Here is a 22,530-nt window from a genome sequence, read left to right on the forward strand (position 1 = left end):
TGATATGATATGATATGATATAAATCTTATATTCTGATGTTGGTCATTTCACATCAAGACAATGGTACACATAGCACATTTATGCAAAATCAATAATATTTTGCATCAAATGAACTCTAGAAAAGCCCTGTTCCTGTGTATTTTTATTTGTATTCTCAAAAAAAAGGTACTTTGTGATATCTTTACAAACTTTACTTTAATCTACTTGTACGATGTGAATTCACTAACTGTATAAAAGAAAACTGAATAGAAATGCTATAGTTGGAAACAAATCAAATACTTGGTTACTTGGCTTGATACAGAAACATCACAACCAAAAACTTAATACTCTTAGTTTGAAAGCAGCAAATAAATGTATATATTGGTAGACAAAATACCAAAAGTAATGACAATTTAACCTTTACTCATTTAAAGAAAGAAAGGAAGAAAGACATCTTATTTCTGTGGAATTGGGAGAATCTTGTTTAAAACGGCTTTTGTCTTAAAATAGAAATATAAGCGTGTTATTTCTGATTTATTATGATGACCAGAATCACTCTTTGTTTAACGGTTCTCCTCAATTACCAAAATATTTAACTTTACAGTTAAAGTGTGGTCTTATGCATCACTTAATGTTCACTGAAGCCAAATATTTAAAGACATTCCCACTCCTATTAAATTGTAACTGTTGTAAAATGTATTATATTTATTAATGTAACTATGGTAACCGCATGTCTATGAATACACGCCTGCCACCAGGTTTATCTGCCTTTCACTGTATGAAGAGGTGGAAAAACCATCACCTCTGACCCAGACAACATGTAACAGAGATGTTGCTATGTATCTGTCGAGGATGATGCCATTTGGAACCAAAATGCAAAGCAGCGGCTTCTGGTAATGAGTGTCAGTCCTTGGACACAAAAGAACAAGACGGTGCAAGAACAAAACCAGAATGCAAGGAACTGTGAGAAGATTCCTGAGAAGAAAATAACGACAGAACAAATCTGAAGCCGAGACTCTGCCTTGAGGGGTATCTGTAGTGAATTTTTATTTCTAGCTATTAGGGCTGCATGATATTGGAAAAAACTGACTTTGCAATTTTTTTTTTAACCCTGTGATATATATTGTGATATAAAAAAATACTCAGGAGGGTGTAATAGCTGTGTGGTGCCAACGTAAATGGTCAAATTAATCAAAAAAAGTCTTCGTTTTTGGTGATTTTTTTTTTTTCTTGTTTGTTGCTTATTTTTCAGTGTTGTTACCAGCGACTCACTCCATGTGCAGGGGCGTGCTCTGCTTAGGCAAACTGATTAAGAACGATTGGGATTGGTGGATTGCTGTGCGTAGTGTGTGTCAGATACCCAGGTTGAAATTAGATGAGAATATGTTGAGTTCATTTGCCTCCTACATTGCAGGATGTGCAATGTGATTATCGCGCACACGTACATTGTGATGACGATGCTCAAACAATATATTATGCAGCTCTACTAGGTATCTCCAAAGATCACATAGCTTATAGTACTAGTGGTTCTACCCATACGTGTAATTCATGTAATAAAAAAGTCCAGCGTGGTGCAATTTTTTTTTTTTTTACTGAATTTGCACCTCCCTTGCTTATAAGTGGATGTGTAACTTGACAAAATGGGACAGGGGTGGAGTGTGTGTGTGTCTTTTTATACTGTTTTTACTACTTTCTACTATTTAACTTTTTTGCGTTGTATATTTCCCTTTTTTGTCCTCGAGAAGTACAGTCTTTTACAAGCGCATCAGAATTTCATTGTGTATGCTCTGTGTATACAATGACAATAAAAGGAATCTTGAATGTCAATGCAGAAAGCACAATAAAAGTCTTAAACATGACCATTTTAAAGCAGAATATTGAACAAACAGAAAATTTAGAAGGTGTGTGACTTGTATTTGCGGGCCTTGGAATTCAGCAGCATGAGCTCAGATTTACCGAATATCATCCTCAATATGTAACAAAGTCAATTTTCAAAGGATGTCACACCTTTCACCTCCTCAACTTCCTGATTTAGCAAACAGAAGGAGGCTCAGACACCATTGAGCATATGCTTTGGATGAAGGATGAGCTGATATGGACAAGTAATTTCAACAAGGATGATCTATGATTTTAATTGAGTTTCCCACTCGATAAACTCAAATATGATTTCAATAATGTAGGTTTTACGTCTTAATACGTAAGAGAGTTTATATATTTTTTTAGATTTGGTTTTTATCGCCAGCACAAACCTGAATTTGGCGTTAAAAACACGCTGAGATTCTGAAGCTTGGCTCTGAAAAGGTGTGGACACAGTTACTTTTGCGCCTGACACAATTCCATATGTATTTGTGGAAGTTCCCATTTCAAATTTCTTTTTGGGAAGGAGATTTACTGCCGATTGCAGCATTATTTGCTGCTAAAAAAAGGATGTCTCAACACATTTGCGCCTGGTTTAACTATCGGAGCAGACTGACTACAAAACAGCTCACATTTTCTCTGAAACGACTCAAATTTTCTCCAGAGTTGTTCCTGAGATGCACTGATATAACATTTCCAAATCACCAAGATCAACATGTCAAGCGGAAGTTTTACTTTCACGTAATGTTATGAGGCTTCATGGCAAAAAAACAGAAATATTGAAATATAATCAAACATTCAGTTCAGTAACATTCATCTGTGACCAATACAGACAGCACACCATGTTTCCTTTATATTACTAATATTAAAAAACAACACCCTACCTGTTGCCGTATAGAACCAATGTATTTACCGCAAAGGTTTTTACCACAGAATGATGCAAATTATGAATATGTCAGAATTCAGTTCGATAACAGCCTTAAAATGTGACTTTTCTATGCATCTTCCTGTGTGCTATCTTCTTTAATTTCCTCTGTGGAATGTACCTTTCCCTTCCTGTATTTACCTCCCTTACAACAGTGATCAGATCTGCCCTCATGAACAGGTTAGACATTGATTAAGTGCTTTTAGAGCACTTTAGTCACTATTTTACACTCAATTACATTCATTCACTAACTCCTCCAGTTTTTCCTCCGCTGCCTCCCTTTGTTCTGCGTTGCTATTTCCAGAATCCCTGCGCCTGCATCTTGTTTAATTGCTCTGGTCTCCATAGTGCAGCAGGTCATTATTGAAATGAGCTGGCAAGTTGTCAGTAAATTATCCCAAAAAGTGATTACTCTCGTAGGTGCTTTTTTTTTTGGATTGCACTCTAGCTAATTTGCGCTGCCTTAGTAAAGGAGTCAAAATCAGGAGGGAAAAAAACACTAGAATTTAAGAATACCCACTTTTTTCTGCAGGTCTTTCCTCTCAGTCTAAATCAAAAGACTAAATGTAAAGATAGACGGCCGCGTGCTTTCACACAGTCACTCTCTTTTGAACATTTTCCTCAAATCAGCTTCTTGTGGCCAAATCCTTTCTATGTTGAGTTTAGTTATCTGGTTTCCGCTGCCATGGGTTAATTCTCCAGTCAGTGCCCTTGACCAAGGTACTGATGAAGATCTGGACTCGGTCCCAGAGCATCTTCAGTGACAGCTAAATGCAAATGCTTAGAGAAAATTACTAGTGCAAGGTGCTGTGCATATTAGGATGGGTAAAATGCAGAGGCTGAATGTCCCTTTGGGGATAATAAAGTGAGTTGGCCTTTAACCTAACCATGATTCCATTATAGAAATGTGCCACCAGTTTTCCAAGAGTCTACATTGAGGCACAGGGTGGAGCTCAGAGTCACATCCAGGTCATATCAGACAGAATCTGATCAGCAACTGGTAAATACATCTGGCAGTCTTAATTTCACCACCTGTCTGAAAAAATCTGCAATTAGGCTGCGTTCACACTGACAGTCTCAGTTGGGATTTTTTCAGAAGTTTGCAAGGTTGTTCACATTATAACTTAACCCTGTAAATCCTGAACCATGAAAATTCCAGTTCTTTGAAACTGGAGCCTTTATTGGTCCATCTGAACAACCAAAAAAATTTTTTTCAAATATCAATTCCCATGTATGAGTTTCAATTTTGTATCATATTTGATACATCAGGTCTCAATGGTAAAAAATTATTATTTTTGAACAAACAAAAACATAATATAACACAAACATGTCTAACAAGTTGGTATTTTCTTGCCTCCTTCCTCATTAATGACAGTCTTGTAGTGTCACTGGAAAGGCCTTTTGTGAACGAATTCCTCCTCCCTAGTGGATTATCTGTGTATTGGATGTATCTAATTGTATACATCAGGTTTTTCAAGAAAAAAAAATCACACTGATCCTGTGGAGGGCTTCAAAAGTCATGTATCAAATATGATGCGTTTGGCGTTATAGGGTTAAATGCTACTGCCATCAGATTCATGTGAATAGTCTACTGTCCTGAAGTCTCGTAGCACACTGTGCTTACAGATGTAAATCCTTCTCCAATTGTGACATCGTTCACATTTCAGTGAGCTAAAAGTCAGATGAAATGCAACATGACTGTTTGTATTGAAGACACTTGGCTAAACATGAGACATATCCAGTTTGGGACCATGTGAAAGTAGCCTAAGTCTGATTTGTGCAGTTAAGACTAATAAAAAAAAAATCACATATGGGCTACTTTTGCCTGCAGTGTGATGCTAAAAAATATGAAGTGCTGCAGCTTTTATGGTACAGTTGTAACTCAGTAAGGATAACTCATCAGTAATGTTACTCTTAATTAAAAAATAACTTAGATTTTACAGAATACCTTTTACTCATTGTCCAAGAACAAATATTGTAACTAATCACATTAATTCAGTGCTATATTGCCCAGACCTACATGGATTCCTTGCTTGAAGGAAAAATGCTGCTAGGTAGAGAAAGATGTTTCTGTCTGAGAGCCAACTGGCTTGTGCCCACGACTGGAACATGCCAGGTTTTTTTTTCTTCCACCAAACAACACCACCTACCTGTCGACCACGTTTCATCTTTCTTTGTCAGTGTCACTGCGCACTAATCTTCCCATTTCTTCACTCTTACTCTATTGTCCCATCCCCCCTATTTTCTGATTGTGTGGGGTTTTATTTTTTCTTCATTCACCGCCTGTAAACTCCTTTGTGTGTTTACACAGATTTCTCAATAAGTGCCTTTGCTTGTATTTCAATAAAAACAATAACATACAGTTCAAGCAGAGGACTTTGTATTCAGAGCACATAAAAACGTTCATGCATGTGTGTTCGTGGCTTTATGATGACGTTAGCTCGGCTCTGTATAATTGTCCTTGCTCATGCTCTGTCATTATCAGGGCTCTGTTGTGTGTGCGTGAGTCCATTCAGAGACGGTCGCTTCTGCTTTGATTGAACTGGTAGTTATTGATCAGGCAGGAGCCTACAGAGCTGACATTATCCTTCTCTGCATGCATGTGTGTTCTCACATGTATGAGCTGAATGAATCTGAGGCAAACAAGCCTCTTTGTCTGGAACACGTGGTCATTTTGCTCTTGCTTTTTTTTTTTTTTTTTAAGGTTTTCCACTTTACTTGAAGGACTCAGTGCTGTTCAACCTCACCTCCATTTACACAACTAACAGTTTTGTTGATCATAGTCAAAATATTCTGTATAAACAGGCAATAGTACTGTTTTTTCCTTGCATGTTTGAGAGAGTTTGAGATGTTTTAAAGAACAAGGTTACTCATTAAGCAGCCACAGAAAGAAATGATTTAGATAAAGACATTTTTTATGAAGCTGAGGCAGGTTAAGTGTCCCACACACACAAACCACAATGGCAGAGAAATGATGAAGTGCTGCATATTAAATCGTGTATAAAGAATAGTTGTGGTTGGTCCACCTTTCATTTTCATGAAAGATGTTTCAACATTTCTCAATGTTAAGTTAATTATATTCCAAAACTTCAGTGCATGACAGGTCTACTGTAGCTGATCACTTTGAGAACGTCTAGAAGAGCATTAATGGATGTGTTGTCACCGACTCCACATTTATCTTATACCTGTTTTTAACACTGGAACACTCAAAATATGTTTTTTTCTGAAACCTTTCTGGTCCAGAGCTGCTTACATCAAAGGATTTGCATGTGGTTAGTGATCCATAGCCTATAATGACAGTTCAATTTAAAACATAAGCCTTAAAATACTTGTAAAATGGTGGTGATGCTTGAGATGATATAGCAGTGACATAAAGATAACATTTTTTTTTTGGAATTGTGCTTCAAGCGTTTGATGAATGAACGGCTTTAGAAGATGAGTTTTTCAGGATTGCTGATGGCTCCTGACAGCTTCCATGTCAGGGTCACCTTGTCACCTCAACAGCCTTTTCTAGTCTCTGCCTCTCCATTTCTGTCTTACTGTGTCTTATTGTGTATATAAGACAGACTGCTTCCCTGTTGGATATGTGCTCGATGGAGAAACACACATGCACACACTGTTGCTGCCAATGCATTTCCTGCTCAGAGCACTGACAGAGGCACTGGAGCTCAACTGACACAATTACACTGGTTCATACAGGGGGAAATGCAATCATTGTTGCTGCTGGTAGCAGTAGCGGGGACTGCCAGCTACTAGTCTACCCCTGACACACAGACACAGTGTGTGAACTTAGCTGCCAGATGTTATACAAGCTCCCTTCCTCGAATCAAATGAAGCCTGCGGGTCCTTCACTGTGTGTGTGACAAGCAAATTAATTTAGGTTTGACACAATGTGAAGTACAACATGCTGCGTTCCTGCTGTTATAGTGGTGCGTGTGTGTGAACCTGTCCATTCTACTTCCATTCACTTTTTTTTTTTTTTTTTTTTGCCATTGTGCACACATACACAGTCCCTCTCCATTTCTCCCCTCTCTCTCTTTTGACCTTTTTCCTCAATTCAGCTTCTGAGTTTTTTCACTTCTCTCTGTTATTCAAACCCATACTCAGCTTGAATGAACAGTGTATGTAATGTATGTATATTTTTGTATCTTTTCAATCTGAAAAAGCTTAAAATCACAATTTAATATCTACTTTTGCTTTTCTTCCCAGAGCATTCTGCTGCCTTTCACTCTGTCTTATATTTTTTCAGTTCTAATGAAAGCAGAGCAAGGTGTTAAAATTTGACCATCTAATACCATATTGTGTATATGTGTGAACAGATCACAAAACTCCTGTTTGTTGTGAGAAAATGTCCTTAAAGTCTGTGAATGATGATACTGATGGAGAGGCTGCATTTTAGTATTTTAATGCTAATTCAGTCTGCAAGTATTAAAGGTGTGGAAGTGTGAATCTGCAGACAAGTGAGAAAGTGTGGAAGAATAATACCACAAGCTGAAGTGTGGACCAGAGGTAATATCCCTTAAACATAGAGCCCAAAACAGACAAATAAAACATTGGCTGTAGAGATAGCCCTTCATTATCACGTTTTTTAGCAGCTACAATGAGGAAGAAAGAGGCAAGTTCATCACTAAATGTGGCCAAAAACTTACCCAGCAAAAATGACCTACATTCCAAACCTGAAATCATAATCTCCCTACACTTGGATTTTAAGTCATGTGAACATGTTAACTAAAATTTGCCAATCTTGTACCAACCCCTTTTATATTATTATTATTATTATTATTATTATTTTTTTTTTTTTTTTTTTTTTTTTTAATCTATTTATTTATTTATTTATTATATATTCATAATCTGAAGATAATATGTGATGAATTGGTCAAATTTACATATAGATATGAAGATTATGCTCATTGAAGAATAAAACATTAACCCATAATCATTCAGAAATATTTCCGACAGTCTTACTCTTGTTGATTTTACTGTTTCCTGTTGTAGGAACCAACGACAAATCACCATCTTTTTTGGTTTGAAACCCATTGGTACCTCATTTGTGTTTCAGAATTATCTGGATGAAATCATTCACTTGCTCATCACTTACGTCATCCAAACTGGGTGGAAAGAAATCAAGGTGCCATTGGAGGAAATTAACTCTGAGTGACTTTTTGCAACCCATCCGTCCAATACTTGATCATTATCTGGGGTCCTGTGGTTACCCAGAACATTTTGTACCACTTGCACAAATGAATCTCAAACTGTTAATTCAAGAGAGCTGAATTGTGAGGGGAATACAGGATCACCAATGAGTTCTTCAATCTCAGGTCCAGTGAAAATTCCAGTTTTCAGTTTTGCATCACTCTGGCCTGCACCAAATTTTTCCTTCAGGTATTGAAAGCGCCCTGAATTTTGATCATTTAGGAGGGACAGAAGCTAAACACTGGCATCTCCCAAAATCTTGACATGCTGGAAAAATCCTGCACCGTACCTGATTTAGGTTAGATTGGATATTTTTCTCCCAGTACCAAAACCACTGTTGACCAGTGTTTTTATGATGATTTTTGAAGAAAAATATTTACTGGTTTTAGCTTCCCAGATGTTACTATTGTGACAAATAATGAAATGTCTTTAAGTTTTGTATTGTTTGAAGACACTAGGTTGGGCCATTTAGGGAATGAATCAATCAACTACAAAACAGAATATTGTAGAATAGAATGTTTATAGGAATGCTAGAACCTTTAACACTTGCAGATTGTATTAGTATTTAATAAATTGGTTGCATTTTTTTTTGGCAATTATAAAGTACTTATTAATTAATCAACTACTTGTTACTTGTTTAGGTAGAATTAGCATTTCTAGGATAACATTTTTATACACATCACAACATTTATGCAAGGTTTTAAAGGACTGCCATGATAGATGTTTTACTGTAGTTTCAGTGTAGCTGCTGGTAAAAGCCGGTCACTCTTCCTCGTTTTAACAGCTTACAGACTATAAATACCACATTTAATAACAATATCTCAATATGCAGAGCAGCAGCTTAGGTGCAAATGTGTGCCACCTGTGCATATTTATTTATGAAAGTGCTATCTAAAGACACAGGTGATGAATTGTGAACTGCATGTTCGCAAATACAAGTGATGCGATACAGTTAAACACAACCAGCAATCTGCTAATGTAGCCATGTGATCACTGAGCAAATGCACATTTTAAGGGAAAAACAGTGTTATTTTAATATTTAGAATATTAAGATTATGGGGAATTAGAGTTTAGTGTAGATTACGGGTATGTATGCAGTATATCCCTGGTTGGCTTTTTTTTTCAATGGGTGCTCAGTGATGCATGCTCTGAGGTTGATGAATGAATGGCTTTGACAGTGTGTGTGTGTGCGACTATGCGTGTATGTGTGTTTGTGTGTGTGTGTGTGTGTGTGTGTAAGGAGGCAACAATACAAACAGCACGGTCCACTTGTCTAAGTTTGACGTCACTAAAAGCCACAACAGTCATTATCAGTACAAGCAGGTGTCGGTTGTGAGCGCATGTATGTGTGGAACTGAAGCGATTGTGATTGGTTGCCGGACAGTCCACCTTGATCACCAGGGGCAACGAGCAGTATGATCACTTGTCACTGTGAAGGATGGGTCGAGCGTGAGGTGAGAGACAAAGAGAGGGAATGACAAGGGGAGGATGAAGATGTCAGGGTGAGAAGAAAATTAGATACTTGCAGAGAGGTGTGAGGAAAAACGAGGGGAATCATTCCCAGTGCGTACGAGTACTCCTGTGATTGCACGCTGGTGTTTTTTCAGAAGGCTCAGCTTTGTGACAGATGGGCAGCTTGTCAAATGTGCTTCACCCTAAATGGCTTGAAGTCTTTCGTATGGCGTTGCGCACACATTTTGAGCTCATTCACAACAGCCTCTTATTTTCCCCTTGAATGAGACACTTTAGGTGCACTTGTGCAGCAAAACACACAAATGAAATCATCAATGAATGGAAACCTCGTTTAACAAAAAAATAGAATAAGGATGAAGGTAAAGTGAAAGCTTAGCCAGCTGTATGAAAAACAACCTGATGTGTGAAATGTATTTGCAGTGGATCTTGCTGTATTTACTGAAGCCTTGACAGATATCTAAAATAAGGTGTTAACAGCACAAGGTCAGGAGACTAATCTACTTTCTTTTTTTTTTTTTTTTTAAACCACCCATTCACTTAGGAGCAGGCCTGTTTTGGCTTCTATCATATCCTACATCTATTTAGAACCATCTATTGTTCAAGTAATAGTAAGATAAAACCAAATGCATATCTTGTAGCCCAAGATATTACCTTGAAAATATGTTTCTCCTGTAATCCTTGCCAGTAGATTCAGCAACTGTGTCAAATCTCATATCCTAAATTAAATAATTTAGTTTTACGAAGTGGAAGAGAAGCAGGTGATATGTAGCATTTTTAAGGGGCTAATAGAATTGGGTTTGTGTCATCTGAAGAGAAGCTCACATTGATGACCTTTCAGAACAGAAGTGTTAAATGAATCAATATTTTTGAGGATAAATGTTTGGAGGTGAGTATTTATTATTTTTGCTTGGTTTATTCGTCACATCAGTGAGGTGTAAAGGTCTCAAGGCTGAAATCTGGAACAGATAAAACCCCAACTGCACAAGGATTTTGAGCTGCATAAAAGCAGGGGAAGAAAAGGTCAGAAACAGCAGAGAGTAGAGCCAGGAGCCGTCATTATAGGCCCTTCTTGTGCTCTTTTAGACTATATTATTGGTCTTAAACCTGTATAAATCAGAGTTTGTGTCAGCTACAGGTTGCCTGGATGTTGAACAGCAACAGGAAAAAAAAAAAAAAAGAAGGATGGACAAATCAGAGAGCAAGGAGATAAGGCAAAAGAGACGTTTACGCTAATGCGACATCGGTGAAGTTAAAGACAGATTGACAAAGGAGTCAACACACTGTTCAGGCCGATTAACTCGCAATAGGCTCATCTTCATTCATCACCTGGCTTGTCTTCCTGATGCGCACATGAACCCATATTCACTGAGGAAACCAAAAGACATGGCTGAATGGAGATTTCCAATTATTATAAATAATATTAGTGCTGCGAGGATTTGCATTTTTTTTTACGATTCAATAGAAGAATGCTGAAATTATTTCAACTATAGCAGGTGTTCCATGAGAATAAGTAGAATATTCCTAATGTTCTAATGTTACAGCTGACAGATCCCATCGCAGTGCAATTTAATTATCATTTCCTCCAGATTCAACTCCTCAGATGCAGATAACTCCTCTGAGTTACCCTGGCTCTGTCTTTCTTTCTTTCTTTCTTTCTTTCTTTCTTTTTTTTGTCTTTCATATACAATAGAAGGGGTGTCTTTAAATACATGTTATAGTCATAATCACTTGTAAATACACATTTGGTATGTTACAGCAGCTACAATACTTTATTTGATTATGTGAGAATGTAACTATAAAAATACACTTGAGATATTTCAGATGAAGCTGCGCGGTCATTGCCCTCCCACCACAATTTATAAGGTGCATAAATAAATCCAAATGTTTTTTTTTTTTTATCTGATTTCTCTACTTTATGAAAACTTATTTAAAAGTCCAGTGAATGGGAGGATTTAATCATAGAGACTGAATATATAAAACAGAATTATGTTTTTATTGATGTGGAATTATACAAAATTAAAGATGAGTGTTTTACTTCAACTGTTTTTGTCTTTTTGAAAATGCAAATGAAGCCATATTTTGTTTTCGCGTATAAGTTTTTCATGTTTTCTTGCAATCTGTTTTATTTCTGTGGACTAAAGTTGGATTACCTTGTTTTGTTGCGTATTCGAAATAAAGTGAAACTAGATATAAACAGCTCATTCTGCACATCCATCATGTTTTGTTTTGTTTTATTTTTTCATTTCATAGCAGATGACATCCAGTATTAAAACTGTACAACTGTGTTAGATTGTGGACTGGAGTTTTTTTTTCTCATTAACCAAAAAGACTTTTTTTGCGGCTACTGTGAGGGTGAGGGGTGTTCAGTTGGTCACTCTGTCTTCACCATTACGTACCTTAAATATCACAATCTTAACGTAAAAAGCAGTGAACCATCAAAGACATCAATTTCACATGATGCCATATAAACAGTTCACTTGTGAATCATGTGACTTTTTATTTGTCTGTTTCTAGAGGGGCGTTTTCAGAGGTGGTCCTGGCCCAGGAGAAGCTGACCGGACGGATGTTTGCAGTGAAGTGCATCCCCAAAAAGGCTCTGAAGGGGAAAGAGAGCAGCATCGAGAATGAGATTGCTGTACTGAGGAAGTGAGTGCTGTGACAAAAACACATATGCACACACACACGCAGGCACATAAGCCTCCTAATTCCTGGTTACCGGGGCAACTGTGCATCTCCTCTCTCTTTCGTGCACAACCCTCCCTTAAACCCCCCTCTCCGCCCCCAGGTCACGATCTACAGCCCACCTACCACACATTCATACACGTACAGATCACGACTGAAACTTCAGTATGCTTGTGTAACACAGTGCAGAACAGCTGCACAATATTAACAAATAGTGAAGAAGAAGAAGAAGAAGAAGAAGAAGAAGAAGAAGAAGAAGAAGAAGAAGAAGAAGAAGAAGAAGAAGAAGAAGAAGAAGAAGAAGAAGAAGAAGAAGAAGAAGAAGAAGAAGAAGAAGAAGAAGAAGAAGAAGAAGAAGAAGAAGAAGAAGAAGAAGAAGAAGAAGAAATCATTGCAATGAGAAATTATTAGCATTATTAGCAGTAGTGATCTGCTCAGTCTGGATTTGACTCAGTAGATGATGTCTTTAGATGGAACTGTGTCTGAATATTATATAAGAAAGGTATAAATTCTCCTCTTTATGTCCTGCAGCTGTAAAAAGAATAAATGAATGCTGTTATCACGCAGGTTGTTATGAGGTGTTTATGTCTGAATACACCCCAGGCATGCAGTTCATATGCACTAACGTTAATATTATCCAGAAAAAGGAGGCATCTGTGCTCTCTAAATGTAAATTGTTTTATATGTTAGTGTGGTTTATGCTGATGTTATTTTTGTGAGGGGTGACGTGTGTCCTGTTAGTAGTCTACTATCCACTCACAGTTTATTTCTCACCGCCTGCAAGAGCGAACTTCATATAGTCTCATTTAGCGTAGATGACGCTAGCAGCTGCAATGTTTCCACTGGATTTCCATGTGTCATGTTACTAAACAGAGCTCACAGATGTCTTTTCAGTATGACTGTAGGCTCAAATTGAATTTTAAGAAATATGAGAATGATCAAATATGTCATTTTACTGGTTTTATTTGGAACTATTCTTTGTACAGCATCATTTTTAACAATACAGTTTGCTATGTAATATAACATGACATAAGCTGCAGAGTATTTTATCTACAGTACTGTGCAAAAGTCCTAGGTCAGCATTAGGTTTATTGGTTTAGTAAGGTCATAATGACCACACGTGCATTTTTCAGTTTCTCTATTTTGATACAATGTGGATGTACAGCAGTAAAAACTAAAAGTTCAGGGATAAAAATATGGAAATAGAAATCAAAGTGGTAGTATTTAGCATGACCTCCCTTTGCACTGAACAAGTCTTAAACCCTTTTGTTCAGACAGTATGAGATTTATTGCATTCATTTTCTAAGGCATCATTCGACACATGTCAGATGTGTCTGATTGTTTGTGCTGCCTCTTGTTGTGGGGACAGGGGTCACAATAAATAGTGACTTTAGTGTCACTAGTGTCAACCCATTTGTTTCAGATTTTGTGTGTCTTTTAAAGTTGTGCATATATTTACTGTATTTTCTTATTGCATCTGAAAAATGAGAAACAAGTGGTGCCAGGCACCACAAACCCTGCCCCTCGCACATATTGAAGCTTATTTTGGCATCGATCCAACTGATGTCATCATGTCTATGTATGTGCTGATGTCAGCATATCAGTTGCCTCTATATATGTGACAAGTTTGAAGTAAATTGAAACAAAATTGATTGTTTTATAGACGTGAAATTTTGCCCATTTTAAGTAAATGGAAGAAAAAAGATTTTAAAAAATCATAAAAAGTTTGGACTTAGACGTACATTTCCCAAAATGTAACCACATCTATTTTGGGTCATTGGCTGTCTATAAACCCAATTTGGTATAAATTTAGCCAGTAGTTTTGCTGCTACAGACATTTGAAATTTCATCCATAGTAAGTAACTGGGGGGGAAAAAATATTTTAAAAATTCATAAAAAATTTAACTTTGACCTACTGTTCCCAAAGTGTAGTCAGATCTATTTTGGGTCAGTGGCAATCTATAAACCGAATTTAGAATGAATTCAACCAATAGTTTTGCTGCTAACGTGTTAACAAAAAAAGAAACAAAGAAAGAAAGAAGCAAGCAAACAAACAAACAGAACCAAGAACAGTACCCCTTGCTTCTCCTTTGGGGGGGCGGGGTAATAAATATCGTCATTTCAACCTTGTAAAAGCAACAAAGCTAAACATGGTCAAAGTCTTTTTCAAAGTACTGTATCTATAAGTATTCTTGTGAGTACATTGGTCATAAGTAGCTGTTGTATTTTGTGTAGAAAAATGAGCTAGCAGCCAGGGTTGCCATTACTCATTGTTGTAATAGTCCACAGGGATAAAGCAAGGTACCATTCAGAAACACCTTTATAAAAGTAAATCAATAAATCCACTGTAGAAAAATAAATAGACAATGGCTTTTTTTTGCTATGATACAGACATATTATGCTGTTGAATGCAGTGAATTTGCTTTTTTTTTCCTGTACTGTGTCACATTAGAGAAAATGAGATTTGGTTCTCGTAATGAAGAAGCGATGCAGACAGTTAGACAAATGAATGTCATTACAGTAAACAAATGAAAGTATGACTGTGCAAACTGTAGTCTCTCTCTGTGTGAGACAGCAGGTCCAAATGTGATGGCTATGTTTATGGCATAAATCAAGTGGTAAGTGGATGGTGCTGCAGGGCTATGACATTTGTTTGGCAGCTCTGGTGACAAGAGCTCAATCAAGAGATATGAGGAAACACAACACCTGTATTACCTCCTGTAAGGTAAACACCAGCGGCCACCATCTTGATGGTTTACATTTCTTCCTCATTTCCCATGGCACAGACTTTCCAGGGATTGTTCCATCCCAAGTGCTAAGAATAACCCGTCTAGTCCCATTAGTTTACAGAAATTACACCACAGCAACAGAGCTGTAATGCCAAGATGCAATCTCAAGAGATAAATTTAAATTTTGAAATTCATGTAATGTAGCAGACCAAACAAGCTGTGACGTTTGGTGGAATTCTTTTAGTCCTTATTGTTGTTAAAGGCATAGTATGTATACATTTTCAACAGTCAAGTGTGCTTATCTTTTGATGTGAGCCAGAATGCATGAAGAGCAGTAACAGTAGTTACATATTAAAAGTTAAATAATTGTAGTCACATCTTCACACAGTCTTAAAGGTACGTTCTGAATGAATGCACCTGAACAACGCACTTCGTTCTGCATTGAGAAGTCCCTGTCAGTGTGTCTTTATGGCTCAGCCTGCATTCATTCTCACAGACATAAACACCTGTAGCAGACAGAGAGACTGCAATGTAACTGGAATTGCTACATTTTCCACCCACATCCCCCGTATCATGCAGGGTTATTCACTCAGAAACGTCTGTAACACTTCAAAACAAAAGGAAAATAAGAAAATACAGCCAGAGAGCATTGGCTCTGCATGTAACCACATAGTCTGGCCAAAAAAAATTTTGTTGGACTGATTTTAGCCTTGATTACAGCCTGCAGTCAACGTAGCATTGTATTGGTAAGCTTAAATAATCTCACAACATTTATTTCAAACATTTTATGGAAACAAAGTTAATGAACCTAGACCTGACCAAATGAAGCAACCCCAGATCATAACACTGACCCCACAGGCTTGTACAGTTGTATAGTAGGCAACCATAACCATATTTATCACCACATGCTTCTAGTGGAACATTTCTTTACTTTTATTTTAATTATTTCAAGGTCCACACAAAGATGAATCTGGCATTCGTTAAACAAGCACTTTAACCTCCATTTATTATGTCAAGGAATAATGCCATTGTTAATCAATTAACCCTTTCATGCATGAATTATAAGAATCTTAATCGAGATTTTTTTTCCCTGTGTTTTTGTTCCTCTGTAGGCATGAAAAAAAAAGTGATTCAATCTTTTTAAATGAACCTATTTTTCATGGAGTTACAAAAAGGTCCACTCAGCTGGACATCATGTGTTTAATTTTAGAAGCAAAGAAACATGTATTTACTGATATACTGTGTGAAAACTATGAGATAAAAACATTTTTATTGCTGCTAATCTGATGTTTCCTCACATTTTTAACAATACCTGCATGGAGATAGTATGCAAAAATCCCCAAACCTCTTTGTTTAAAAAAAAAAAAAAAAGTGTTAATTACAGTTTAATAACAATTAGCATTTTTTTTTTGACAATCAAGCATGTTACTGCAGATCATTTTTATCTAAAACAGCAAATTTACAGTAATGGTATGAATTACAGTGTATGGGATGATACATAAGCGTCCACTGTGCTGGCTGATATGGAACTAAAACAACAAAATCCGCATAAGAGAACACTTTTGAACAGCTGTCCACTGTGGTGACCACTATGCATGAAAGGGTTAAAGTAAAAAGGCCAGTCATGCAACCAATGATGACTGTCATTAAATAATCTGTTGGTTAACGCAACAAGAGCCAGAAACTGGGGGTAAAATACCAGGATTTCATATACATTCCTTCCCTCTTCAGCTTTCTCCTCTTCAGTCAAATCAGAAGAATAAATGACGTCAATTCATGCCATGGAAAAGTGAAGATGAAATATCACAGTTTTGAAAGCTGTTAGTCTGTTGCTGTTGCTTCTGTATCGAGGCACCGAGAAGTTAAAAAAAAAAAAAAAGAGTAAGGTATCTTAACAGTTTATTTTTAATTAAAGCTATTATCACATATTCAACCCCCCTGCCTGAAAACACTTAGGATCGCCACAACTCTTCTGTCAGTGGCAGAAGTATACTTTCCTGTCAGAGCACTTGAATTACAGAGTGCTGAAAGATAATTATGGATTTTTTGGCCAATGATGCAAAGAAAGGATCATGCCCTGAAGCTTTAAGTCTTCCAGTTGCTTGTTTTGCTTGTCTAATACCCACAGGCATTTATGATAGGATGAACAGTGAAATGCGTCTTTCTGAAGCTGCAGTTGCTTTATTTTCTGTCTTTTTATTACATGGTCATTCAGCATAAATCGGCAACAGATGAATGACAGCAGCTAACCTTAGCAAAAAGCCTGTAATATGTGAGAGGGATTTTCTGAATGCACCCTGCCTCTCCTCTGCCATTAAACCCGGGCTGTTTGCCGCCAGCCCTTCGTTATCCCAGGCGGGGTTTAAATACACACACATTATCCCTTTTCAACCTGTATGCCTGTGTGTGCGTGCATGTGTATGAGTCACGTCTTGGCTCTGCAGTTCATCGCTCGCCTGCCGTCGCAGAGATCATACGCTTATAATAAGTGTTAGATGCTCACCTGCGCACCTGCTGTGTACGTGTGCGCTTGTGTGTGTCTGTGGGTAGAGATAGACCAGGGGGAATTACCTCTGCTCACAATGCAAAGGATGATTAACTTACACACCCTCATACAAAGTCAATCCTGTGTCTACAAGCTAAGAGATATTAGGATAACACACTCTGCATCCTGACACTCAAAAAAAAAAAAAAAAAAAAAAAAAGCATGGACACACTCTCACCACAGCGCTGTAACCATGGAGAAACAGAGATGTGGCAGAAATGAAGAGAATGGGAAAGGGAAGATGCAGATAGGTTTGGGAAATGAAGCTCATTGTGTTTGACCGTTTATTAGCTCGAATCTCTGACATTCTCATGATAGAAGAACGGAAGAGTCTAAAATGCTCCTGTGCAGTAAAGGTACGGATATCAGATTGTGATGTCTGGATTTCCCGATATTCAGACTGACTTAAAAATAGTGTTAAAGCAGAACAAAAGGACAATCACCAGGATTAAACCTCATTCAGTTATTTTCATGTGGGTTACAGCTTTGAATTAAAAGGATTTACTAATAGCTTTCCTTTGTTTTGCAGGATCAAGCATGAGAACATTGTGGCACTGGAGGACATTTATGAGAGTCCAGACCATCTCTACCTGATTATGCAGCTGTGAGTCGGAGATTTATGTCTTCTTTTTGTTTTATTGGGTGAATGACACTTTGATTAACCCTAACTGAATGCAGGCCTTTATATCATTTGCGTTTCTCATGGGACCTGTCTTTGGGAAAAAAAAAAAATATATGTGCTTCATCCCAAGTCAGTTATTCTATCACACATATGTTTGTAAATCATGAAAGCTGCAGGTTGTGACGTACCATCACCACCAAAATGGCCATGACATCGACGCATTCACTGTTTTCAATGAGTGAAAATGTATTTAAATGGGTGAAAATCACTACAAGTCTGGTCATGTTGAGCCCCACAGGGACATTCTGAGCAGCTAGTGGAGAAATACATTCACAACACTGGCTGACATATGGCTGTGTTGTCTTATATATCAACGATTTTATATCAACATGTGATTTCCTTAATTTCATTTGTTTTCTTTTGAATTGACAAATATCCTATGTATAACTGATGACATGGCTTCACCTTCCTAAAGGTTTGTGTTCTGACCAGCTTTAATTACTACAACTCAAATTATATTTCCCCAACAACAATAAGTATCACTGCCTTGGAGGGCAATCTACTTAAAAAAAAAAAAAAAAAAAAAAAAAAGCAAATTAACCTCCTGAGACCCCGCAATGTATTTTTGTCCTCTGTAGGGGACAAAAGTAAAAACAAAGCCAAAACAAAAAAAAACACTGTCCCACTGCAAAGGATCTTCCTTAAAATAAAAAATAGATTAAAAAAAAAAAATAATAATAATAATAATAAAAAATGTATCTGAAAAACTGTTGCATTATGCTGTTTCAACAAAACAATTATTTAATGAAAAAACCCATAACCTTTACTTTCCTGGGTCTCAGTAGGTTAAAAAAAACAGAAAATTCACATTTTGTGCTATCTCCGCTAGCTCTATTGACACAGTTATTGATTAATTACCGTCTTTTATGGCTTCTAATAAAGTGAATCATATTGTCAAATGTGCAAGACATTTTCCCTGACAACATTTTTTGCAGGACAGGTCAGTCTGATAGTATTAATCACAAATCACCTTTTCCCTGGATTTGCATTATACATCCTTATTATTGACCTCTATACTAATTCAAGCAGCTGTAAAATCATAATACTTCATTGTAGTCGAAAGGAAAACCACCATCCTGGTGCTTGAATTCATACAAAACTCTTTTTTACCTTCATTAATGATGTATGTGACTTTGAAGGTTTGTGGAATGGAGATTTGTGAGATGTTAAATTCTCAACTTTTAAACCACAGGGGCTTTATTTTATTTTAATTTTTTACTTTTCTTTTTATTCACCCAAGATAGCTGAATACTGTGGAAGCACTCTGAATGACTGTCACATAAAACAGAACAAAATAATGTGAATTTTAGTTCTGTTCAGTTCTCTTGTACTAGAGAATTAAATTTTGGCTTCCCCAGTTTAATGAAAGCAGCAAACAAACTGCAAACAAGTCATTTGAATAATCATTTACAGATTTGTTATTTTTCATGACTTATTCATAAAATATAAAAATTCATAATAACTCACACTTTTAATCTTATTCTGCTGCCCACCCACTCTTCACCACACAACTCTCACTTCAGTGACAGCTCCACTGAGATGACAACATTTCACACACTCGCAAAAAGCCCATCCGTCCTCCCACATACACACACCACACCACACCACACACCCACAAGGCCTTGGTTTCATCAGTAACATCGCTGCTTTGATGGTCAGCAGTAGAGGGAAGCAGGACTGCCTGTGGATCACCCATGGGTGCCCTTCTAACCTCCTCTGCAAGGTTACTGCTGCTTACATAAGAGGAGAAGTTGGTCTAGAAGTTTGGCACTCGCATTGGAAATATTTCAGTCAAGTACAGGTAGAAGTCATGGCTGTAGGTTACACAACAGTCTCTATGTTTACAGAGTAATGTCAGTGGATTATCTGCTCGCCTACCACATGTGTTTGGCTCCTGGATTTTCTGCACCAATACTTTGACTTAACACATTTTATTTTAGTCATGCTGTGAAGTTTGACTTTGAATCAGGGAGTAAATCAGAAAAAAAACAAAAGCTAAAACATTACTCATGAACAATTATTTAATTATCATTGTTAATTATTATTTATTCATTTATTTATCTGGGATAATGCAGTGAAAGATAGTGGACCTATAGAACATCTGGTATTCTGCATAAAGAGTATATGGGTGCTTCTATGAAACTGGGTTCATTTTGGTACCTGACACTTTGCCAGCTTTTTAGACCCAATAATAAAAGAGAAATTTAGACTTATTTCCCCCCAGGATGTACCTAATGATGACCTCAGATAAATACAAAAAAAATTATACTGTTGCCCTGAGCCATTCCAAAATTATTGAATTTTTGATAAAAAAATTGGGGCTAAAAATAGGACTAAAACTGGGACAGGAAAAGCTACCTAGGTGTCAGTGCATTAGATCTGGAACACATGGCTGTAAATGGTCTTATATACTGCTATAAATAAAGACACTGTGTTAAATTTGATGATCCTAGTGGTTTTTCTAATCCAGATGCAGGTTTTTCATGAATCTCAGTCTCATTCCACGTTTCATGTGTAACCCATCGTGTCCACTGGCGTTACATGCAGAACCTGCCCATTTAAACACATATAAATCACGAGTGAATGTGCAGCAGTGGTCACTTTTGTCAAACACTCAGCCTTGCATTATTAGTTTGATTTCCCAAATGTACCTGTGAGAGAATAAAAAGATATTCCAAAAAATAGTAGCGCAATATTTTCGTGTCCTTTTTTACATGCGGATTTTTGTATAAAAATAATATAAAAATGTGTTTTATCTGAAAAATAGTTCCTCTTTTATCTCAGTAAATATTTATTTTTAAAATCAACCCAAAGTGCTTCCAAACTTGCTTCATAACATTAGTCTACATCTGGTTTGAATTTTTAGCCCCCATGTCCTGTTTTTAGGGACCAGTTTCATAGAAGCACCCATATAGTGTGTAGCTACGCAATAACTCCAATCCCTGGTTAAGCTTTTCAAGAAAGAAATGCATTTACAATATAAACAACAACAGTAAACAATGGTATAACCAGATATCAATCATCTGTTTTTCATACCACATGCATACAAATGGAATAGAAATGAAACAGAATGCAGTCCAGATACATTAGTTGGTTTGGGAAATTATGTGATTTTGAGCAGGGTTTAGAAACAACAGTGTAGAGAAAAACAAAGCAAAAACACTCAGGTATAATGCAAATGCAAGAAAAAGGTGAAAAGGCTGATTAGTTAACTGTCAGCCTGACCTGTCCTGCAAAAAATCTTATCAGTGGAAAATGTCCTATGCATGTTTGTCATGAAGTTTCACTGTATTAGAAGCCAGATAACTAAGTCATAATTAATAATTAATCAAATATATTTATATATATATATATATATATATATATATATATATATATATATATATATATATATATATATATATGTTTATGTGTGTGCGTGTATGTGTGTGTGTCTGTGCATTTTTATGTTTTTATTTATTTATTTATTTATTTGCTTTGTTTGATGATTTTCTGAATACATTGCTCAGCCTTATGTAACTGAACTGAATATCTTGTCAAAATAGTCACTCAATAGCAACAACTATTGACTATTTACGGGTTTCCTTCTTGTTATTCAGAAGAATAACATCCTCTGAGCTCTAACTACATGCTGAAATGGCAAGTTTTGGCAAAGGACTACATGTGTTTATGTGCTAGTTTCTTTTGCAGGGATAGTCATTTCTGCTCGATACTCCACATGGGAATGTTCTACTAAAACAACCTCCTCCCAAAGCTGTTTTTCTGTCCTCTGTTGCTGCATGCAGTGCTTAGTGTCCTGTTAGTGCCATCCAAGTCATGTGTGATATATCTGGAAAAAATACAAACCAGCAAAACAAGCCAAGGAGTTTTCACCCTATTCCAAAGGGATAGTGGCTAGTACAAATCTACTGTACCTGCACAATGAAATGTTCCGATATGTCTATGTACTAATCAAAGTAACAGTGAAAATGTAAATGGGAACAATTTGTATGTTCCCATTTATTTTTGCATGCATTGGTCATTAATCATTAGCCAATCATTAGTGGTTTGTAAATTGTGCCAGTGCTGTGGAGGTGGTGCAGTAATGTTCTTTGTGAAATTGACTATAGGCTGATAAGGTAGATTTGTCTTCTAAATAGGTTACTGTGACATAGTTAAGTCAAACCTCATCTTATAATGGAGTTTGAGCTGACATCAGTGATATTTAATGATATTTATGTTCAGCAGCAGGCAGTGTGCTACATCTTGACATTTTCTTTCCAGTCTGTCAGAGGAAAACATTAATGCGTCTGTCTACAGTAAATATGAACAAACAACCTTTTACTAAAGTTGATCATTAATGAGCGGTTAAAAAACACTTTCTCAGGTCTTTTCAGACATACATAAGGTTTAAGGAATGTAGTCAGCCTTTTTCATCATGGCTACTGAGAAGTGTGTTGCATTAGCTGAAATCCCTGCGTTGGC

General features: G+C 36.7%; 1 protein-coding gene across 1 annotated transcript in view; it reads left to right on the plus strand.

The window, feature by feature from the left end:
- Positions 1-22,530, plus strand: part of camk1da (calcium/calmodulin-dependent protein kinase 1Da) — a 67,318-nt gene that overhangs the window by 21,590 nt on the left and 23,198 nt on the right. Inside the window, exons 2-3 of the mRNA XM_030148583.1 lie at positions 11,943-12,074; positions 17,914-17,988. Of these exons, the coding sequence (XP_030004443.1) occupies positions 11,943-12,074; positions 17,914-17,988 (207 nt within the window). The remainder of the gene's footprint in view (positions 1-11,942; positions 12,075-17,913; positions 17,989-22,530) is intronic.

The sequence above is a fragment of the Sphaeramia orbicularis genome, chromosome 12 (assembly GCF_902148855.1).
Source record: "Sphaeramia orbicularis chromosome 12, fSphaOr1.1, whole genome shotgun sequence".
Classification (NCBI taxonomy): Eukaryota; Metazoa; Chordata; class Actinopteri; order Kurtiformes; family Apogonidae; genus Sphaeramia; species Sphaeramia orbicularis.